Here is a 19,572-nt window from a genome sequence, read left to right on the forward strand (position 1 = left end):
AACAAAATCACCAAAAAATCAAGTATTTTGACCTTGAGGTCAAAAATTAAGGTCAATTGGCAGTTTTCATTTTATGAGATATACAGTCTTATTGTAATACACCTTCATGCCAAATATCATAAGATAGTGTGAAATGATAAATACATGTAAGTGTTCATGATTAATTACACAGATTATTGTGCAAAATATGTGAAAATAACCCATTTTTATTCCGTTGCCATGGTTACGGTGTAAAAGACCCCAGCTCAAAATTCACAAAACTTGTAGTACACATGTAAACCTCGAGAAATATTTAAAACATTTAAAAGATCATAGTACTTTAAGAGATTTTATGTCCTTTTGATGATCTTTTTACCAAGTATCCAAAATTTGCCTAAATGGCCTTTTAAGACCGGTTAGCCCCAAAATTTAGCTATACTCAAGCTTTAACATTTTGTCAAGTTTTGAAGGACGAATGATGCTTGTTATAAAAAATGATTCAATTACTAGTTAAACAAAACCTTATCTAGCATATTTAGAGTAAAACAAATGTGATATTTTTGGAGATTCTTTTGGAAATTGAGGCATTTCCAGTAGATGGCGCTGTTAAATCTAAAAATAGCTTAAAATAAAATTTTAAAGTTAGATTTTTTTTCTCTTGACTATCATAACATGTGTGCAAAATTTCATTTCATTTGGTTGACATGTCATGTGGACCGGACCCACTTGTAAGCATTTTGCATGGCTCTATCAAAGACTGGGTGTTAATATATAAAAAAAAAATTGTTATGGCTACAACCTATGTTAAGGTATTCGCATTAAACGTTTTAATTCTGGTATCTACGATAAGATAATTCTACACGTAAACGGCAATTTGTTTTCATTGATATTCCGTGTTATTTCATTACCAACAAAAAGCATATTCACTGTTAAAACGAAATTCAATACGCAATGTGCAGCAACACTACAGTATATTTTCCGTCATGAAACAGTACAAAATCCATTTAAAATATATAATTAATTGATTTCTAGATGTTAATAATAAAATCGGTTTATATCTTGTTTCATTGTAGAAGGATAATAGAATTCAGATGATCAGGAGCTGAAATAATAATGTACAATCAGAGATCAAACAGAATTTTTTTTTATAATTAAAAGGTAATTTTTGACCCTGACATATTCGACAGAGTGCGAAGTTTGAGGATTATAACCACACCATGTATAACTGCGTGTTACACGTCCGACATTTCTTTGATGTGACTGGTATCCGGTGTGGGAACAGCTAACACTGCATATACACACAAATCCTTGCTGTCAATTACTCATTAATATCGGTTTTATTATTTCCTGGATGTATTGATTGACATTATTTTTTCTCCCTTTACAAGATTAAATGCATGATAAAACAGCCTTCAAGTGATTAATTAGCTGTTCTAAATTTCACGGACTATTGAAAAGCAGCAATACGTCTTCAAAGAGATTTTAAAATCGTTTTAAAATGTTGAATACGATATTCATACATCCAGCTGAAGTCCCCTGCCGGGTGCGGGACTTTCTTGCTGTGTTGAAGACCCATTGGTGGCCTTCTTCTGTTTTTACTCTTTGGTCGGGTTGTTGTCTCTTTAACACATTCCCCATTTACATTCTCTATTTTATGTATCTTTTTTTTCAAAACTGACCTGACAAATTGACAGAAGTGTAAATAACACACAAGATTCTTAATTGATATAAGAAAAGGCAAGTTGAAAATTCATTTGTATAAGTCAAATACCAATGTTTATTTGATACCTTTCCTCTATAGTTGGAGCATTGGATTGAGAAAGCCAAAACGTGCTCATTAGAGTACACAATAAATTGCCATCTAAGTCATATGCTGAGGGGCAGAGTGCACAATTAATTGCCATCTTAGTCATATGCAATGAACAGAGTACACAATTAATTGCCATCTAAGTCATATGCGGATGGGCAGATTACACAATTAGTTGCCATCTTTGTCATATGCAATGAGCAGAGTACACAATTAATTGCCAACTTAGTCATATGCAATGAGCAGAGTACACAATTTATTGCCATCTAAGTCATATGCAATGAGCAGAGTACACAGTTAATTGCCATCTAAGTCATATGCAATGAGCAGAGTACATAGTTAATTGCCATCTAAGTCATATGCAATGAGCAGAGTACACAGTTAATTGCCATCTAAGTCATATGCAATGAGAAGAGTACACAATGTATTGCCATCTAAGTCATATGCAATGAGCAGAGTACACAGTTAATTGCCATCTAAGTCATATGCAATGAGCAGAGTACACAGTTAATTGCCATCTAAGTCATATGCAATGAGCAGAGTACACAATGTATTGCCATCTAAGTCATATGCAATAAGCAGAGTACACAATTTATTACCCTCTAAGTCATATGCAATGAGCAGAGTACACAGTTAATTGCCATCTAAGTCATACGCAATGAGCAGAGTACACAATGTATTGTCATCTAAGTCATACGCAATGAGCAGAGTACACAATGTATTGTCATCTAAGTCATACGCAATGAGCAGAGTACACAATGTATTGTCATCTAAGTCATATGCAATGAGCAGAGTACACAATGTATTGCCATCTAAGTCATATGCAATGAGCAGAGTACACAATGTATTGCCATCTAAGTTTTTTTTTATGACGGTGAGCAAAGGGCACAATAAATTGTCATCTAAGCCATACGAGAACAGAAAACACAATTTATGTATGAGTTCACAAAAATATATGTAGCATTTATTGTTTTCTCTTTCCTTTGTATTTGTTTATTATATAAGTAAAACATACTGAACAGATCAACCTTACTTTTATATAAACTTTTGTGAGAATTAAACCGCATCACTAAGACTATGAAGTTGATGTGATTAGATAAGAGGTTGCTCATAATAAATAAGCTAAGCCTATTTCTTGTATTCTACGATATATGATACTTTTTGTCTGAATTATCAGGAAATGTCTTAGTAAAATTGTAACCAATCATTCGTATGTAATTGAAAATGAACTAATTGACATATGCTTTATTAGATAAGATCAATTATCTTATTCATTGATATATTAAAGTTCTGCTTATTACGTACAAAAATAAACTCATCAAAGAGTTGGGCGTAGTTCTAGGGAAAGAACTAATATAAAACACAATTAAATTAGTATTGTGCATTGTATAACTTGAATACTTATTGAAGCTTCGTCTTATTTGTAGTTTAACTGTTTAAAGGGCATGAATATCAGAGGCGGAATTAGGGGGGGGGGGGGCAGGGGGCCCGGCCCCCCTTTTCGGGAACAAATTTTCAGTGTTGTTTTTATAGAAAATCACTGAACTGTGACTGGAGCGGGCCCCCTCTTAGGCAGTCATCGGGCAGTAAACACATGTCTTCAAAGGCTCATAATGACACGTAGAATAGTTTTTGCGATATACATGTATAAGGGGACGACCATTTGATATTCTGGAGGGGGGGGGGCAGGAGGATTTTGAAAATTATATACTTCAGCCTTGATTATCACAAAAATAAATGGTTTGTTCTGTGGTAGTTTGAAAAATAAATTACATGACTTGCAATGTATTGAAAATAAATAACTAAGCATGTCTAATCAAGTGTATGAGATGGCACCAGATTCTTTATAAATTCATCTTTTTTCCCCAAAAAAATCGTGAAACACTTCCAAATTTTTTTAATAATAGAAGTATAAATATTATTTAAATATACTTGAAATGTCTGAAAATTGGTTTCATTTAACTTGAGGTATATTGTCTCAGGAAACCGTACCTCACTTTTATTTTAACAGGGCCGTAACGACATTGAGGCAAATGCCTCATGCAGAAAATTTCAAAACCAAACGCTTGTCTCCATCAAATTGTGTTCACGGCGAGTGCCTTGCAAGAAGCAAGTTCTGTTTTCCCTCAGACGTAGCCCTGATTTTTCGGGATCAATGTTTCTTATTTATTTGTCTTTTGTTCATTGATTGCCCTTTTGTATTCTGTTAGTGTTGCATTCCTTTTGTAATCTAGTAATTTTGTTATAAACTTGATCATGAGTTTAAAAAAACAACAGCAGCCACAGACTTAACTATGTGAATTCGATTTTTGCTTTATCGTGCACATTGGTCTTTTGATGTTGTCCCTAGAAACTTAAGTCTTACACTGAATTTATACATTTTGCTTTGAGACCAAAATATTGTCGAAAATTATTAAAACAAAACTTGCATTTTCAGATTAAGAAAGGGTCTTCGGAACACACAGAAAGCATGATTTTGCATCATTTGTTCTATAGCTTCTTAGGCCTTCAGTGGCTCCAAAACCCTTCAAAAATTTTGTTTACAGCATGCAGTTGGGAATATATGAGATTCATTTCGGCAGAGGATGATGATTAATTCTGATTAAATGACTTGACTATACATGTATCCATCAATGAATCAAAATCAGTTCATTCACAGCAAACTACACCTAAAAGCAATGGAACACCATTTGTATTGCTGCTCGACACAGTGAGGCCTTCAACACGGAGAGAGAAACAAAGATACGACACAGCGAGGCCTTCAACACGGAAAGAGAAACGAAGATACGACACAGCGAGGCCTTCAACACGGAGAGAGAAACAAAGATACGACACAGCGAGGCCTTCAACACGGAGAGAGAAACAAAGATACGACACAGTGAGGCCTTCAACACGGAGAGAGAAACAAAGATACGACACAGTGAGGCCTTCAACACGGAGAGAGAAACAAAGATACGACACAGCGAGGCCTTCAACACGGAGAGAGAAACAAAGATACGACACAGCGAGGCCTTCAACACGGAGAGAGAAACAAAGATACGACACAGCGAGGCCTTCAACACGGAGAGAGAAACAAAGATACGACACAGCGAGGCCTTCAACACGGAGAGAGAAACAAAGATACGACACAGCGAGGCCTTCAACACGTAGAGAGAAACAAAGATACGACACAGCGAGGCCTTCAACACGGAGAGAGAAACAAAGATACGACACAGCGAGGCCTTCAACACAGAGAGAGAAACAAAGATACGACACAGCGAGGCCTTCAACACGGAGAGAGAAACATAGATACGACACAGCGAGGCCTTCAACACGGAGAGAGAAACAAAGATACGACACAGTGAGGCCTTCAACACGGAGAGAGAAACAAAATTACGACACAGCGAGGCCTTCAACACAGTGAGGCCTTCAACACGGAGAGAGAAACAAAGATAACACTTTCACATCACTGCAATTTCAAGACAACCCCTAGTACCGGTTTGAGTGGAATTCTTGGCAAAAAGATTCGGCTAGAGATTTTGTTACACGTATTTTAACACTACCAAATGAATGTTGAACATCTAGTGTCTTAAAAAATGAATGTTGAACAAAAGGGTCTAGTGTCTTAAAAAATGAATGTTGAACAAAAGGGTCTGGTGTCTTAAAAAATAGATTCTTCCCCCATTTAAATCAGAGAATTTCCATGTCTGTTCCATATTCATTATTAGTATCAGTAAGAGATAAAATTATTTTTGTAAATTGGATATCGGTTGACACATGCAAGGTCATTGCTTAATGGAAGAACGAGGTACGTTTCATTTAATCGATTTCAACACTCGTATTATATTCATGAAAATTCATTTAATCAGCTACAGATTAAGGAAAAACTAGAACAATCACTTTCACCAATAAAAATTGATTTTTGTAATAATCATATTCAATACATTCCGGCTAGATTCTTCTCATTGTAAATGATTTTAACTTGTTAAATAATTTCAAAGACACTGCCATGAAAAGAAATTGATTTTATTCTGTGTGAATTTGTCAAAAGAGCAAGATTTCAATCGAATCTTTTTTCATATGAAAACTGTGTGCTGTAAGAGATATTGATTTCACTATTGCATGAAATTTAACAGCGACATACAACTATTTTATTAAAAAAATAAGACAAGTAATCAACTTATGAATAATAAGAGATATGGAAATTAAAAACAAATTAAATTGCACCAGTTTTGTTTCATAAAATATTGGCCATGTAGACATAAACATTTGTTTTACTGTTATGATTGAAAAAAATCCTACATTTTGAAACTTGTAAAATAAAATCTCTCTCATTTTAACAAACTTGAATCTGTGGGATCTTCTTTAAATATGATATTTCACTTTTAAAGATCCTTCAATATCACATTATTTCAAAGACTGGTTTCCAACTATTCCTATCGCAGTCAAATAGTTTTGTGAAGAACTTGAGTACATATATAACTCTACTATGACTTCAAGACATGTATTCTTATAAATTAAAACAAAATACTTAAATGTCTTCAATGCAAATACGAAATATTGGTGCAATTTTCCACACTATGATAATACCTCATTCAATAACCGCCTTTGTTGTACCTAAGTGGAGTGCCATTATCTCTATTGTAGTTAATCACACTATTGTACGTGTTCATACTATTGTAGCTAACAACACTGTACTTATTCACACTATTGTACTTATTCACACTATCATGTAGCTAATAAATCTGTACTTATTCAGACTATTGTACTTATTCACACTATCATGTAGCTAATAAATCTGTACTTATTCACAGTATTGCAGTTAACAATGATTAACACTACTATACTTTTTGACACTGTTGTACCTATTCGTACTATTGCAGTTAACACTTCTAAAACTTTTTCACACTATTTTACCTATTTACGCTATAGTATTTAACACTAATGCACTTTTTATTCTACACTATTTTACTTATTCACACTATTGTAGTTAACCCTACTATACTTTTCACACTATTGTAGTTAACCGGCCTACTGTACTTTTCACACTATTTTAGTTAACCCTACTGTACTTTTCACACTATTGTATTTTTCACACTAGTGTACTTATTTGCACTATTGTAGTTAACATTATTGTACTTTTCACACTATTGTACTTATTCGCACTATTGTAGTTAACACTAGTGTACTCTTCACACTAGTGTACCTATTCGAACGATTGTAGATATAACCTTATTGTAGTTGAACTATTTCAGAATTGAGCTGACAATTGATAAATACTTCAAAGAGTAGAATCTTTATGCAATATAACTAAAGATATATCGGTTATAAGTTGAAATGATCAATACGATGAATATTTATTGATTGCCTTTTTATACGACTTATATTTGGTTATAGATAGATATCATCGTCCTATCAAATGAAGAGTAATTTTGAGATGTATAGAGTCAATAATTCAATGTCAATCCAAAGAGAAAACTAGTTATATCGACTAATTTATATTATGTTTAAGTAGGGAACATGTTATAGAATATACAAGTACCTGTCTCGTAATGTTTACTTTATTTCATTTGTCTCTTAAGAATAGTTGCATTTGCCAATGAACTTTGAAAAATTGACTCTTTTTAATATACAATGACCATTGTGGTTTCGTATAATGGAGAGAGGAGAAAACTGCTTCTCAATAGTTTAAAAAATAAAAATTAGGTAAAATATCGATTATAATGACAAATAATATTTTAATTATGACGCAAAGAAAAGAATATTTCAATGAATAATATTGTGATCTTTTCTCGTGGTATTTGTTTTCAGGATGTCAATGAAGGTACCAGCTGTGATTGCATAATTTGGTTCTCTGGAAAAACTTGATCTATCTGTCAACGATTGAACGCATTAACTAATGTAAAAGAGTTAACAAATGTTCAACGATAGGAAGTTTTTTTTAGGGATAAATGAGGCTTACTTTGAAATAACTGGCTTTTAGTGTTTTCCCTTATAAACAGCTGATTCAATCATAGATGACTTGGTTTACATGCTCCGGATTGTTTATCAGGTTTATTATATCATGAGAATATCGAGTTAACGATAAATTAGATCGACTCATTCCAAGGAAAACAATTATGAAGGTTCAAGCGATCATGTTAATTTTGACTGCATTTATAAAGTTGATAGTTTAAAAAAAATCATCAACATCCATGATCATCCATGTAAAATGACTTCAGCACATAATCAGGTGATATATTGAGTATGATATATTAAGTACGATATATTATTGGATATATTCAAACCTTCACGCGGCTTCCCGTGACCGAACTATCATGTTGTATATGTGTTATTAATATGTTGAAATTCTCAACTTCATACTAAATATTTATAGAGAAGAAAGCAAACAATTGATACAATGAGATACAATTTAAATGAATAAATTGCTTAATAACATCATTTGTTACTTCAACAATTTTAAGGTGTTTAAGTGAACTTAAGTGAAAGTAAACAAAAGAAATGAAGTAAAATTGATTTTCAGGGGATCAATGAGTGTTTTAATAATATTTTTCACATACATTGATTAGGTTTAAAAGCTCTCAAGTATGCAAAATATATGAATACAAAAATTAAATTATTGAACACATGCTGAATAAGGAGAAGTGAGTTTATGTAAAATACGAATCATTAAAGCAGACTATCATTTTCAAAAACAAGGAATGATTGGGATACAACAATATGGCCGTTTTCTCTCCCGCAGAAAAATGCATGGCCATTACTATACGGAAGTGATATTGTATTGAAGGCCGTGCGGTAACCTGTTGTTTGTCATACCATTGTCATTTGGTTTCTGGTGGATTATGGGCTTATGTCATTTCTCTCACATCTCTAGAGGTTGTCCGTCCGCTCAGTAGGATGAACATGGCTATGTCCTAGTCAAGAATAAGGACGTTAAATCCGATGCATCGTGTGGGGATTGTACCATGCTCTTTTACGGGATGCGTATGTGGCCATCGTTTTCGTGTGTGAATGAAAAGTCCCCTACCTTCTTCGCGGTCATGTGTTCGCGGTTCATCCATTTTACCGAATCTGGTTGTCTAATTATTCTCGTCCTGATGTACTTGAAACCTTTGCCACTGGGTGTTTCTATTTACTTGTTAAAATATCCCGCCTTTATTTTCAAAAATTATATCAATTAGACGTTTTAAGGTTTATCAAACCAGTAACATAATTTTGTTTGTTTTAGAATTGATTGCAAATTTACTTTGGTCATTACACATTGTCTTGTCTTTTTACATTGTATATAAATAAGTATAAGACGATGTGGTTTGATTGGTAATGAGACAACTCTCCATAAGAGACGGCCTAATTTTTGTTTAAAAATAATGAACGAAAAAACAAATATGATGCACAGACACTGAATTACAGGCTCCTAATTTGAGACATGCACATACAGAAAGTGGCGCATATACACATGTTAGCGGGCGCCAAACCCTTTTATGTTACCTATCCTGGAAAAGTGGTGTTACAGTGCAACATGAGAGAAACTATAACTTACAAATCAGTTTAAAAAGGCTTAACTCATCATTTCTACAAATAGAACTACATCTAACAAAAACACAGAATTGACGTGACAGGGTACGTATACATCCCCACAACAAAATGACACTTAGTACAGATATGAAAGTAACTGACAGCTAGTTCAAAGGCAAATAACAACAACAAAAAATCATGCATCTATAGACTTAATTTACTGATTTCAGAATATAAGAGTGTGTCATCTGAAGCTGTTTCCTTAAGGGAGCTACCATTTGATTTTTAGGGGGGGGGGACGGGGGCTAGGATAAAATTTGAAAAAAATAGGCAGGACAGGAGTTTTGAGTAAAAAAAAAGGCAGAATGAGCAACTTGGTAAAAAAAAAGGCAGGATGACAATTTGTGTAAAAAAAGTCAGGATAACTAGTAAAAAATAAGGCAGGACCGAATAGAGTAAAAAAAAAAAGGCAGGACAGAGATTACAACTAAAAAAAAAAGCAGGACAAAATTTTCCATCCTAGCCCCACCCCCCCATAAAAATCAAATGGTAGCTCCCTAAGTAGATAATAAATCAAGATTCATTATTCATCTTTTTGTTTTAAAAATACGTTTTTCCATCACGTTGAATACAATGCATTACTGTGTTGCAATATATTGCAAGTGCAAATAATGCGTATAGGTAGTAGCATAGTTCTGATCTCGAAAGAAACATAAAAGTTGCCAGCTGTAAAATTTACACATTTTGCGTTATCAAATACTTTCATTAAAGCAAATCTACGTATCTTCGGTTTAGTTTTTTGTCATTTAAATAATTGATCTTGTTTTATTGCAGATAATCATCAAAGCGTGCATATATTAAGGTTTATGCATATTTTTTGTATAAATAAATCAATATTTAGCCTTGTTTGCTCTCCTCGAAAATCATTAATCAAGTTGAAAGATTTGCAATATTCTCTACATTTTCACTAGTATTCTAGAAGCAGTTAAATTTACCCGTACAATAATATTATATATGCATTAAACTTGCTTTTATCAATGATTTATTACTATTCCAGGGATCATCAAATGATTGGTAAGGAGATATATTCAGAAGTCCGTAACCAAGACACAAAAACCAAAGAGAAAAAACCCTCAAAGACAGAGAAACTAATGAGAAAATACACAAAGACACAAAACCAATACGAAAACAACACAAATACACTTATAGGCAATGAGAAAATACACAAAGACACAGCCAATGAGAAAATCACTAAGGCACATAGCAAATAAGAAAATACACAAAAATACATAGTTAAAGAGAAAATTCACAAAGACACAGCAAATGAGAAGACATAACAAACACACAAAAACCAAGAAGTAAGGAACACAAAGACACACAAACCAATGAGTAAAAATAAAAGACAAAGACACAAAAACCAACAAGGAAACACATAAAACATTCAACCAATGAGAAACAACACAGAGACACAAAAACATATAACCAATAAAAAAACCACGCAAAGACACACACTAATGAGAAAACAACACGCAGACACACACACCAAAGAGGAAACAACACAAAGCACTGTCATATCAAATGAGAAACAACACAAAGACACAAAACCTAAAGAGAAAACCACGCAAAGACTAAAAAAACTAAAACAAAGATACCATAAAACACGTAACAACAAAGAAAGTTATTACCTTAAAACACGTAGCAACAAAGATACCATAAAACAGGTAACAACAAAGATACCATAAAACACGTAACAACAAAGATACCATAAAACACGTAGCAACAAAGATACCATAAAACACGTAACAACAAAGATACCATAAAATGCCTTCTTAGCATTGAGTAAGGAATGAAAAGTACTACATGCTATCTGACAAGCTCTTCGTGATAGAGTATAATAATATTTAGTATAAATACTAGTATTTCAAACTGTACTGATAGAGTAATGATACGTTTGAGATGTTCATAAATTTTAAAATAGAAAAGAAATTTGGTTGTTTACTTTGTCTTATAACTATGACAGTCCATGTGATAAAGTCTTTACTTCTGTGCAAAGCTCTTGTATTTGATTTGGTTATCAGCAATTTAAGACGACGCTATTTTGTATTTTCTAAAATTTCGAGTTTACTCTGCATACTTATCGCCCTGCATTTGTTGTCATCCATAGGTTTTGGTAAATAGTGTTTTTAATAGAACCGAAGGAAAACTATTAACCGAAGGAAAATAGATTATAAAAAAAAAACAAAGACTAAAAGAACATTTGAAGGTGTATGTGGGCACACCACAGTTTTCTAAATCTTTTATTGCAAAAAAACTAATTATTACAGTTCCTTCCAACTTTGATTGAAAAAAAAATCCACTCGTATAGTTTAATGGAAACTGAATTTTATAACCAGTTTATTTTGAAATTCAATTACAGAGCAAATGAATATACAGACCTTCTTATTCAAACTTTTTATTTGACTTCATGAAATTATTTACATATGTAATATTTAAAATGTAGTTGTTATGTTCTTACATGTTGTGATAAATCGACATGCTAAGTAACCTTGTATGGATAAACTCACAGTGTTCAATAATAACGTTCTGTCATATATTGTTTTGTTGCAGTAAGTAATTCAAACAGTGTCAATATAGAGTTAATTAAAAAGCACAACCAGTGGTCAGAGTGTCTCTGATGTGCACGCAGAGACACTCTGACCACTGGTTGTGAATTTTAATTTTTTTTTCTTTAACAATCACATATTAATAATGCTATTAAATGGATACATTTTTTTTAATGTCTTCTGGATTATATCACTTTAGTATCTGAATTTTCAGTAAAAATATTTTCCCCGTGCTAAATTTAATTATTCTTAAGTTCAAGATTATAAGGTTTAGTTTTAAGTTTTCAATGTTCATCGTACCCAACGAAATAATAACAGCACCGTTTATTCATTCTGTTGGGAGATCATGCTGTTTATTGTTTATTTCAAAACACATCTCAGCCGCAGTAATTGCGTAATAGCAGCGAAAAAACATATGCCATGTGTTTATTTATTGCAAACGAATCGAGTAGAAAATAATGAATATATCAGCATTTACATTGTATGAACATACTCATTCGTGCAATTCAACATTTCAAAATTAAGTATCATACGATTAATTCAGATGATCATTGATGGTTTCATATTCCTAAATAATTTTGGATTGGACTACTCACAGTTTGTGAGTAGAAGAGAAGAATGTTCAAACTCAAATATCAAACCTTTTTGCGATCTATGAACCCATGAAGCAATGCAACAAAAGATATTGCGATGTCTGTCGTAGATAAATGCAGATTTAATGGAATACTAAGTAGGCCGAGGTACAAGAACTTTACTAGATTTTAATATTGAAATCCATAAAAACCATCAGCAAATATGAAAAGTCGTGTACATCTCAGCAGCTCCAGATGTTACTCTGCTTATAAGACATGTTTACGTGACATTATACCATCTAGACTATTGGACCGGGATACAGACGTGAGGAAGGACAATCAACACAATGTTATCTTTTTAATCGAACTGTACACTTGAAATATTGTAACAGCAGAAAGTCATTAGCATGGTTCTGTTACAAAGTTAACGCTTAAGATTTGAAAACTATATAATCATTAAAAGTGTATTTACATAAAATTCAATATTTCAATTCAATGTCTTGATTGGTGAAATATTTGTATCGAATGAGTTTTATGGTCCCGAATGTTATTCATTATCATAATTACTGTAATTGACTAGACTTTTTTTTTAAATGAGCTCCAGCTACGAGATAAGAAAAAAAAAAGAATATGATTTCGTTTGGTTCAATCATTAATACAAGTGAAATAATGATATATTAATTCGTTATTAGCAACCAATTTGGTTTCATATTGAAAAAAATAAAAATAGCAAATAAAAATCGCTGTTGAATTATTCACTTGCAAGTGAATAATTCGACCTCTTTAAAGCCGTATTCATGTGATCGTCAATTCAACCCTTTAGCTAGAGATTGGTTACGCATACATAAGTCGTGTACAGTTATTAGGAGGAAAACAATATCAACATTGAAAGTGAAACCAAGATGAACCACTTCGTTGACTGATTCGATCCACAAAATTCTAGGTGACCTCAGGTATTCCAGAAGGCGAACCTCATATTGATTATAAGACTATGATAAACCGATCTTTTGCTACTATTACACTGAGTATAAATGAAAAAGCTATTTTATTTTTGAATATATGCATATATTTTCTATTTATGATACGTTGTAATGATATACCCTATTTCCAATCTTAATGGACTACGGTTGTTAGTTTTCCCACAGAAAGTCAGTGGTTCTCTGATATACCCTATTTCCAATCTTAATGGACTACCGGGTTGTTAGTTTTCCCACAGAAAGTCAGTGGTTCTCTGATATACCCTATTTCCAATCTTAATGGACTACGGTTGTTAGTTTTCCCACAGAAAGTCAGTGGTTCTCTGATATACCCTATTTCCAATCTTAATGGACTACGGTATTAGTTTTCCCACAGAAAGTCATTGTAATGATAGACCCATTTTCCAATCTTAATGGACTACGGTTGTCAGTTTTCCCACAGAAAGTCAGTGGTTCTCTGATATACCTTATTTCCAATCTTAATGGACTACGGTTGTTAGTTTTCCCACAGAAAGTCAGTGGGTTCTCTGATATACCCTATTTCCAATCTTAATGGACTACAGTTGTTAGTTTTCCCACAGAAAGTCAGTGGTTCTCTGATATACCCTATTTCCAATCTTAATGGACTACAGTTGTTAGTTTTCCCACAGAACGTCAGTGGGTTCTCTGATATACCCTATTTCCAATCTTAATGGACTACAGTTGTTAGTTTTCCCACAGAAAGTCAGTGGTTCTCTGATATACCCTATTTCCAATCTTAATGGACTACAGTTGTTAATTTTCCCACAGAAAGTCAGTGGTTCTCTGATATACCCTATTTCCAATCTTAATGGACTACGGTTGTTAGTTGTCCCACAGAAAGTCAATGGTTCTCTGATATACCCTAATTCCAATCTTAATGGACTACGGTTGTTAGTTTTCCCACAGAAAGTCAGTGGGTCTCTGATATACCCTATTTCCAATCTTAATGGACTACGGTTGTTAGTTTTCCCACAGAAAGTCAGTGGGTCTCTGATATACCCTATTTCCAATCTTAATGGACTACGGTTGTTAGTTTTCCCACAGAAAGTCAGTGGTTCTCTGATATACCCCATTTCCAATCTTAATGGACTACGGTTGTTAGTTTTCCCACAGAAAGTCAGTGGGTCTCTGATATACCCTATTTCCAATCTTAATGGACTACGGTTGTTAGTTTTCCCACAGAAAGTCAGTGGTTCTCTGATATACCCTATTTCCAATCTTAATGGACTACGGTTGTTAGTTGTCCCACAGAAAGTCAGTGGTTCTCTTCGTGTACTCCTGTTTCTTTCACCAATAAACTCGAGCCGCCACGAAAGAACCAACAGTGCTGAAAGTGGTGTTTAACACCAATCAATCAATCAATGTATTTAGTGATGAGAAAAAGATGCCATGATATATACCAATTGTAATCAAATACACGATTTAAACAACAACGTATTATGTCTCGGGTATAACAATTATAATATAGTTAACCATTTATCACATGGTCTTATTTCCCAAGTGTTGTCAAAGTTCTACGGCAATGATTTATTATTCATTAATAAGAGGGGAGCACATGAATACATTGACCAGATACACTGATGTATGGCATTGAACAGGTTAATATCTGCGTTTAGTAAATAATAAAATTGCATTGACATTACCACGACGGTAGGGTGGGAGAAAGAACACTTTATAAGCAAGTTAACAAAAATGAAAATAAATAAGTCTTATTTAAACAAAATTATAAGAGAAATACAACAGCACTTAGTATTTTAGAAATGATAATGATAAACAATACTATCTTACCAGAACCAGTATAGAACTTGTCAGAAGTCGCGAACTCTGCATTTTATCGCTGTCATGATTCCTCATGCAGTTCTTAAAATAACGATTTCAGAGTCCGGAAAACCAAAAATATCCTGCAACAAATATTGACAACTTCAACGACTTTCTATCTTTTTTCGCGCACTTGTATTATCATATTAGTAAAATGTCTTGTTCTCGAGATGATTGTTATTAATTTCGCATTGCAATGATTAAACTGTGGTTCATTGTCAGTAAAATGGGGACTATAATATGGATCTAAAACGAGACGTTGTTATAGATAAAGGTAGTTTTAAAATGATAAATGTTTATATCATACATTATTGTAAGAACATGTACAATATATTTTGTAACCAGAAAATCATAACGAAAAAACATCGTAATCGTTTTAAAATCTATACGGAGCGAGTACGCACGCGCCGGCAAACTAAGCATCTCCTGCTAAGAATGCATCAACGTCTTTACGATTCCATAGTTATGGTCATATCGACTATAATTACTTTCACAGCTAGTCCGGAAAATGACAAAATTGATAAAAATGTTTGTTGGACCAGAGTAGACTTGTAGTTATTATGGCAGAGATATCTTGTCAATAGTAAAATGAAAGACGCAGATACTGTAACAATCAAATATAATTATCACAACGATGATTTGTGTAGTGGAAAGTTCAGTGAGAATCTGACTTGAAGCTTTTAATCTTGCTTTAAACATTGTTTTTTCATTGTTTTTTCATTAGTTTTTGTGTCTTTGTGATGTTGTTACATTGGTTATGTGTTTTGTGTTGATTTCCTTAATTATAAATCTATTTGGCGTCATTATTATTTGATACTTTTTCACGACATTATTGTTTGGTTCTTTATTTCCATTCATTATCATTTGATAATACATTTGCCGTCTTTGAAATGTGGTGCTGTATTGGCCATACTGAATGTTTGCTACTTTACTCCCCTTCATTGTAGACCAGTGCGGTTCTTAATTTGCCGTCATGATTGTTTGGTACTCTGTTTACCGTCATTGTAGTTTGTTGCTTTATTCCCAGTCATTATTGCTTGCCGTAATCTATTTCCCGTCATTGCTTGGTAATATATTTGGCTTCATTATTGCTTGGTAATATATTTGGCTTCATTATTGTTTGGTAATTTATTTGGCTTCATTATTGGTACTTTTTTCACGTGATTATTGTTTTGTATTGAAATAAGAAGCCAATGAGACAACTGTCTAAATAAACTCATCATAGATACCAGGACTAATTTTTTTTAAATACGCCAGACGCGCGTTTCGTCTACAAAAGACTCATCAGTGACGCTCGAATCCAAAAAAGTAAAAAAGACCAAATAAAGTACGAAGTTGAAGACCTTTGAAGACCAAAATTCCTAAAAGTTTTGCCAAATCCAGCTAAGGTAATCTATGCCTGAGGTAGAAAAGCCTTAGTATTTCAAAAATTCAAAATTTTGTAAACAGTTAATTTATGAATATAACCATATCAATGATAATTCATGTCAGCACAAAAAGTGCTGACTACTGGGCTGGTGATACCCTCGGGGAAATAAATCTCCACCAGCAGTGGCATTGACCCAGTGGTTGTAAATAAACTCATCATAGATACCAGGACTAAATTTTTTTATATACGCCAGACGCGCTTTTCGTCTACAAAAGACTCATCAGTGACGCTTGAATCCAATAAAGTAAAAAAGGCCAAATAAAGTACGAAGTTGAAGACCATTGAAGACCAAAATTCCTAAAAGTTTTGCCAAATCCAGCTAAGGTAATCTATGCCTGATGTAGAAAAGCCTTAGTATTTCAAAAATTCAAAATTTTGTAAACAGTTAATTTTTAAATATAACCATATCATTGATAATTCGTGTCAGCACAAAAAGTGCTGACTACTGGGCTGGTGATACCCTCGGGGAAATAAATCTCCATCATCAGATACCTTATTTTTCGTAATTGTAGTTGGTATTTTTTTTCCCGTCATTGTATTTTTTTAGCTTCATTTTACATCTTTATAGTTTGGTTCTTTATTTACCGTCATTGTAGTTTTTTTTAGCTCCATTTAACATCTTTATATAGTTTGGTTATTTATTTCCCGCCATTGTAGTTTTTTAGCTCCATTAAACATCTTTATAGTTTGGTTCTTTATTTCCCGCCATTGTAGTTTTTTAGCTCCATTAAACATCTTTATAGTTTGGTATTTTATTTCCCGCCATTGTAGTTTTTTAGCTTCATTTAACATCTTTATAGTTTGGTTCTTTATTTCCCGCCATTGTAGTTTTTTAGCTCCATTAAACATTTTTATAGTTTGGTACTTTATTTCCCGCCATTGTAGTTTTTTAGCCTCATTGAACATCTTTATAGTTTGGTTCTTTATTTCCCGTCATTGTAGTTTTTTAGCTCCATTTAACATCTTTATAGTTTGGTTCTTTATTTCCCGCCATTGTAGTTTTTTTAGCTCCATTAAACATTTTTATAGTTTGGTACTTTATTTCCCGCCATTGTAGTTTTTTAGCCTCATTGAACATCTTTATAGTTTGGTTCTTTATTTCCCGCCATTGTAGTTTTTTAGCTCCATTTAACATCTTTATAGTTTGGTTCTTTATTTCCCGCCATTGTAGTTTTTTTTTTAGCTTCAGTTAACATTTTTATAGTTTGGTACTTTATCTCACGCCATTATAGTTTTTGTGCTTCATTTACCGTCATTATGTTTGGTACTTTATTTCCCGTCATAATTGATTGGTATTTTATTTCCCCGTCATTGTAGTTTAATACTTTATTTTCCGTCATTGTAGTATCGGACTTTGGGTTCTGCATGTGATAATCTGACTTTAATGTTCCATTTGTTGAAGTGCATGTAAACATATTCATGTCTCGTTTTTTAAGTCTGTACACTCTGTGTGTTCTTAATAATAATTATGCTTCACATGTCTTCGTTCGAGATTTGATTTTGGTTAACTATTTGAACAGTTTTTATTGCTTTTCACATTTCAATTTCATTTGAACACTGCTTGTTCTTGAAAGAAATTCCTTATCGCTTGTAGATTTTCTTTTGCTTCATGACATTTTTAGTCATGTTAAATAAAGGAATTCAAACCTCTGATTCAAGATGATAAAATCTTTGATAAATGCTCATGACCTTTACAAGTATGCTTTTTGATGACATTTTTTATTTTGTTTAAGCTTTTAAATCTTAAAACAATACAGTAAGCCATGATACATTGAACGTAACACTTGATTTTAAGCGCATCTAACCTAAAAGTGGATGAGTACTCTAATCATTTAACTTGACATCTTGAAAACTTGGGTAATACTAAAAAGACAACAGCTTACTTTCGGTGTGTTTGGATAGGCATGCTAAATACGTTCGTCAAGATTATATCGGCCTCGAGGTCGCTTACAGGTTCGAAGTAAAATCTATCAAACATAAATGTGAAAACAACTAACCTTATAACTTTCTTCTTTTTGGACATGTCACGCTTACTTATATCTATCCTCTTACGGCCGGCCATTAGAATCACAGACATTTTGACACCAACACTGACAATTTATGGTAAAATAACTTGTATTTCTAAAGCTGTCAGTAGGAGTAAGATATCGGCAGACACAACAGACTTAAGTTTCTCGAGTTCTAAAATTTTAATAAAAACAAATTGATTACTTTGAATAAACACAGGTAAAATGAAATATACGTGTTGATGATTGGTTAATACGATGGCTTTGAATAAAATAGGAATTAGCCAAACAAGGTATAAGTCGATAATATCGAGCTGGCCTCTCGGGTAATGCATCAGTCTTCAGAATTAATCCTTTAACATGTCATCCAATCTCGCAATTAAAGTTTGAAATACTGATACTGTAAGGCGAACAGTTCAATTAATTGATCATTAATTGCCTCGTATTGGGTGTTATACTCAGAGGAAAAACAAACAATTTATCGTAGCGAAAAAAAATGTTATTTCAGTTATTTATGATTGGCAATAAAGTAAACAATTTACTGAAGCTAGATTGCTGAAAGCTAGAAACACTACGCCTAATTTTATGGTGTACGGAGAATTGGGTAGATTTCCTCTTGAAATAAAGGTGAAAATGAGAATGATTATATATTTGTGTAAAATTTTAAATAATGAATCAAAACTATGCAGTTTATTGTATAGACTGATGCTTGGTTTAAAGCCTAAATCTAAAAACACCTTAAAAATGGTAAATTGTATAGAAGCAATATTAAACGATACTGCATGGCATTGGATATATTTTTGCCAATCAAACAGGCTACTGTTATAAAATGTACTTAAAACAAATACTTTGTGATCAATTTGTAC

General features: G+C 33.0%; 1 protein-coding gene across 1 annotated transcript in view; it reads right to left on the reverse strand.

Moving 5' to 3' along the window:
* The window catches only part of LOC143066332 (fas apoptotic inhibitory molecule 1-like), a 39,916-nt gene extending 21,005 nt beyond the window's left edge, over positions 1–18,911 (reverse strand). The window contains exon 1 of the mRNA XM_076239299.1: positions 18,698–18,911. Within this exon, the coding sequence (XP_076095414.1) occupies positions 18,698–18,777 (80 nt within the window). The 5' untranslated portion in view covers positions 18,778–18,911. The remainder of the gene's footprint in view (positions 1–18,697) is intronic.
* Positions 18,912–19,572: the final 661 nt, after the last annotated feature.

This window comes from Mytilus galloprovincialis, chromosome 3, assembly GCF_965363235.1.
Source record: "Mytilus galloprovincialis chromosome 3, xbMytGall1.hap1.1, whole genome shotgun sequence".
Lineage (NCBI taxonomy): Eukaryota > Metazoa > Mollusca > Bivalvia > Mytilida > Mytilidae > Mytilus > Mytilus galloprovincialis.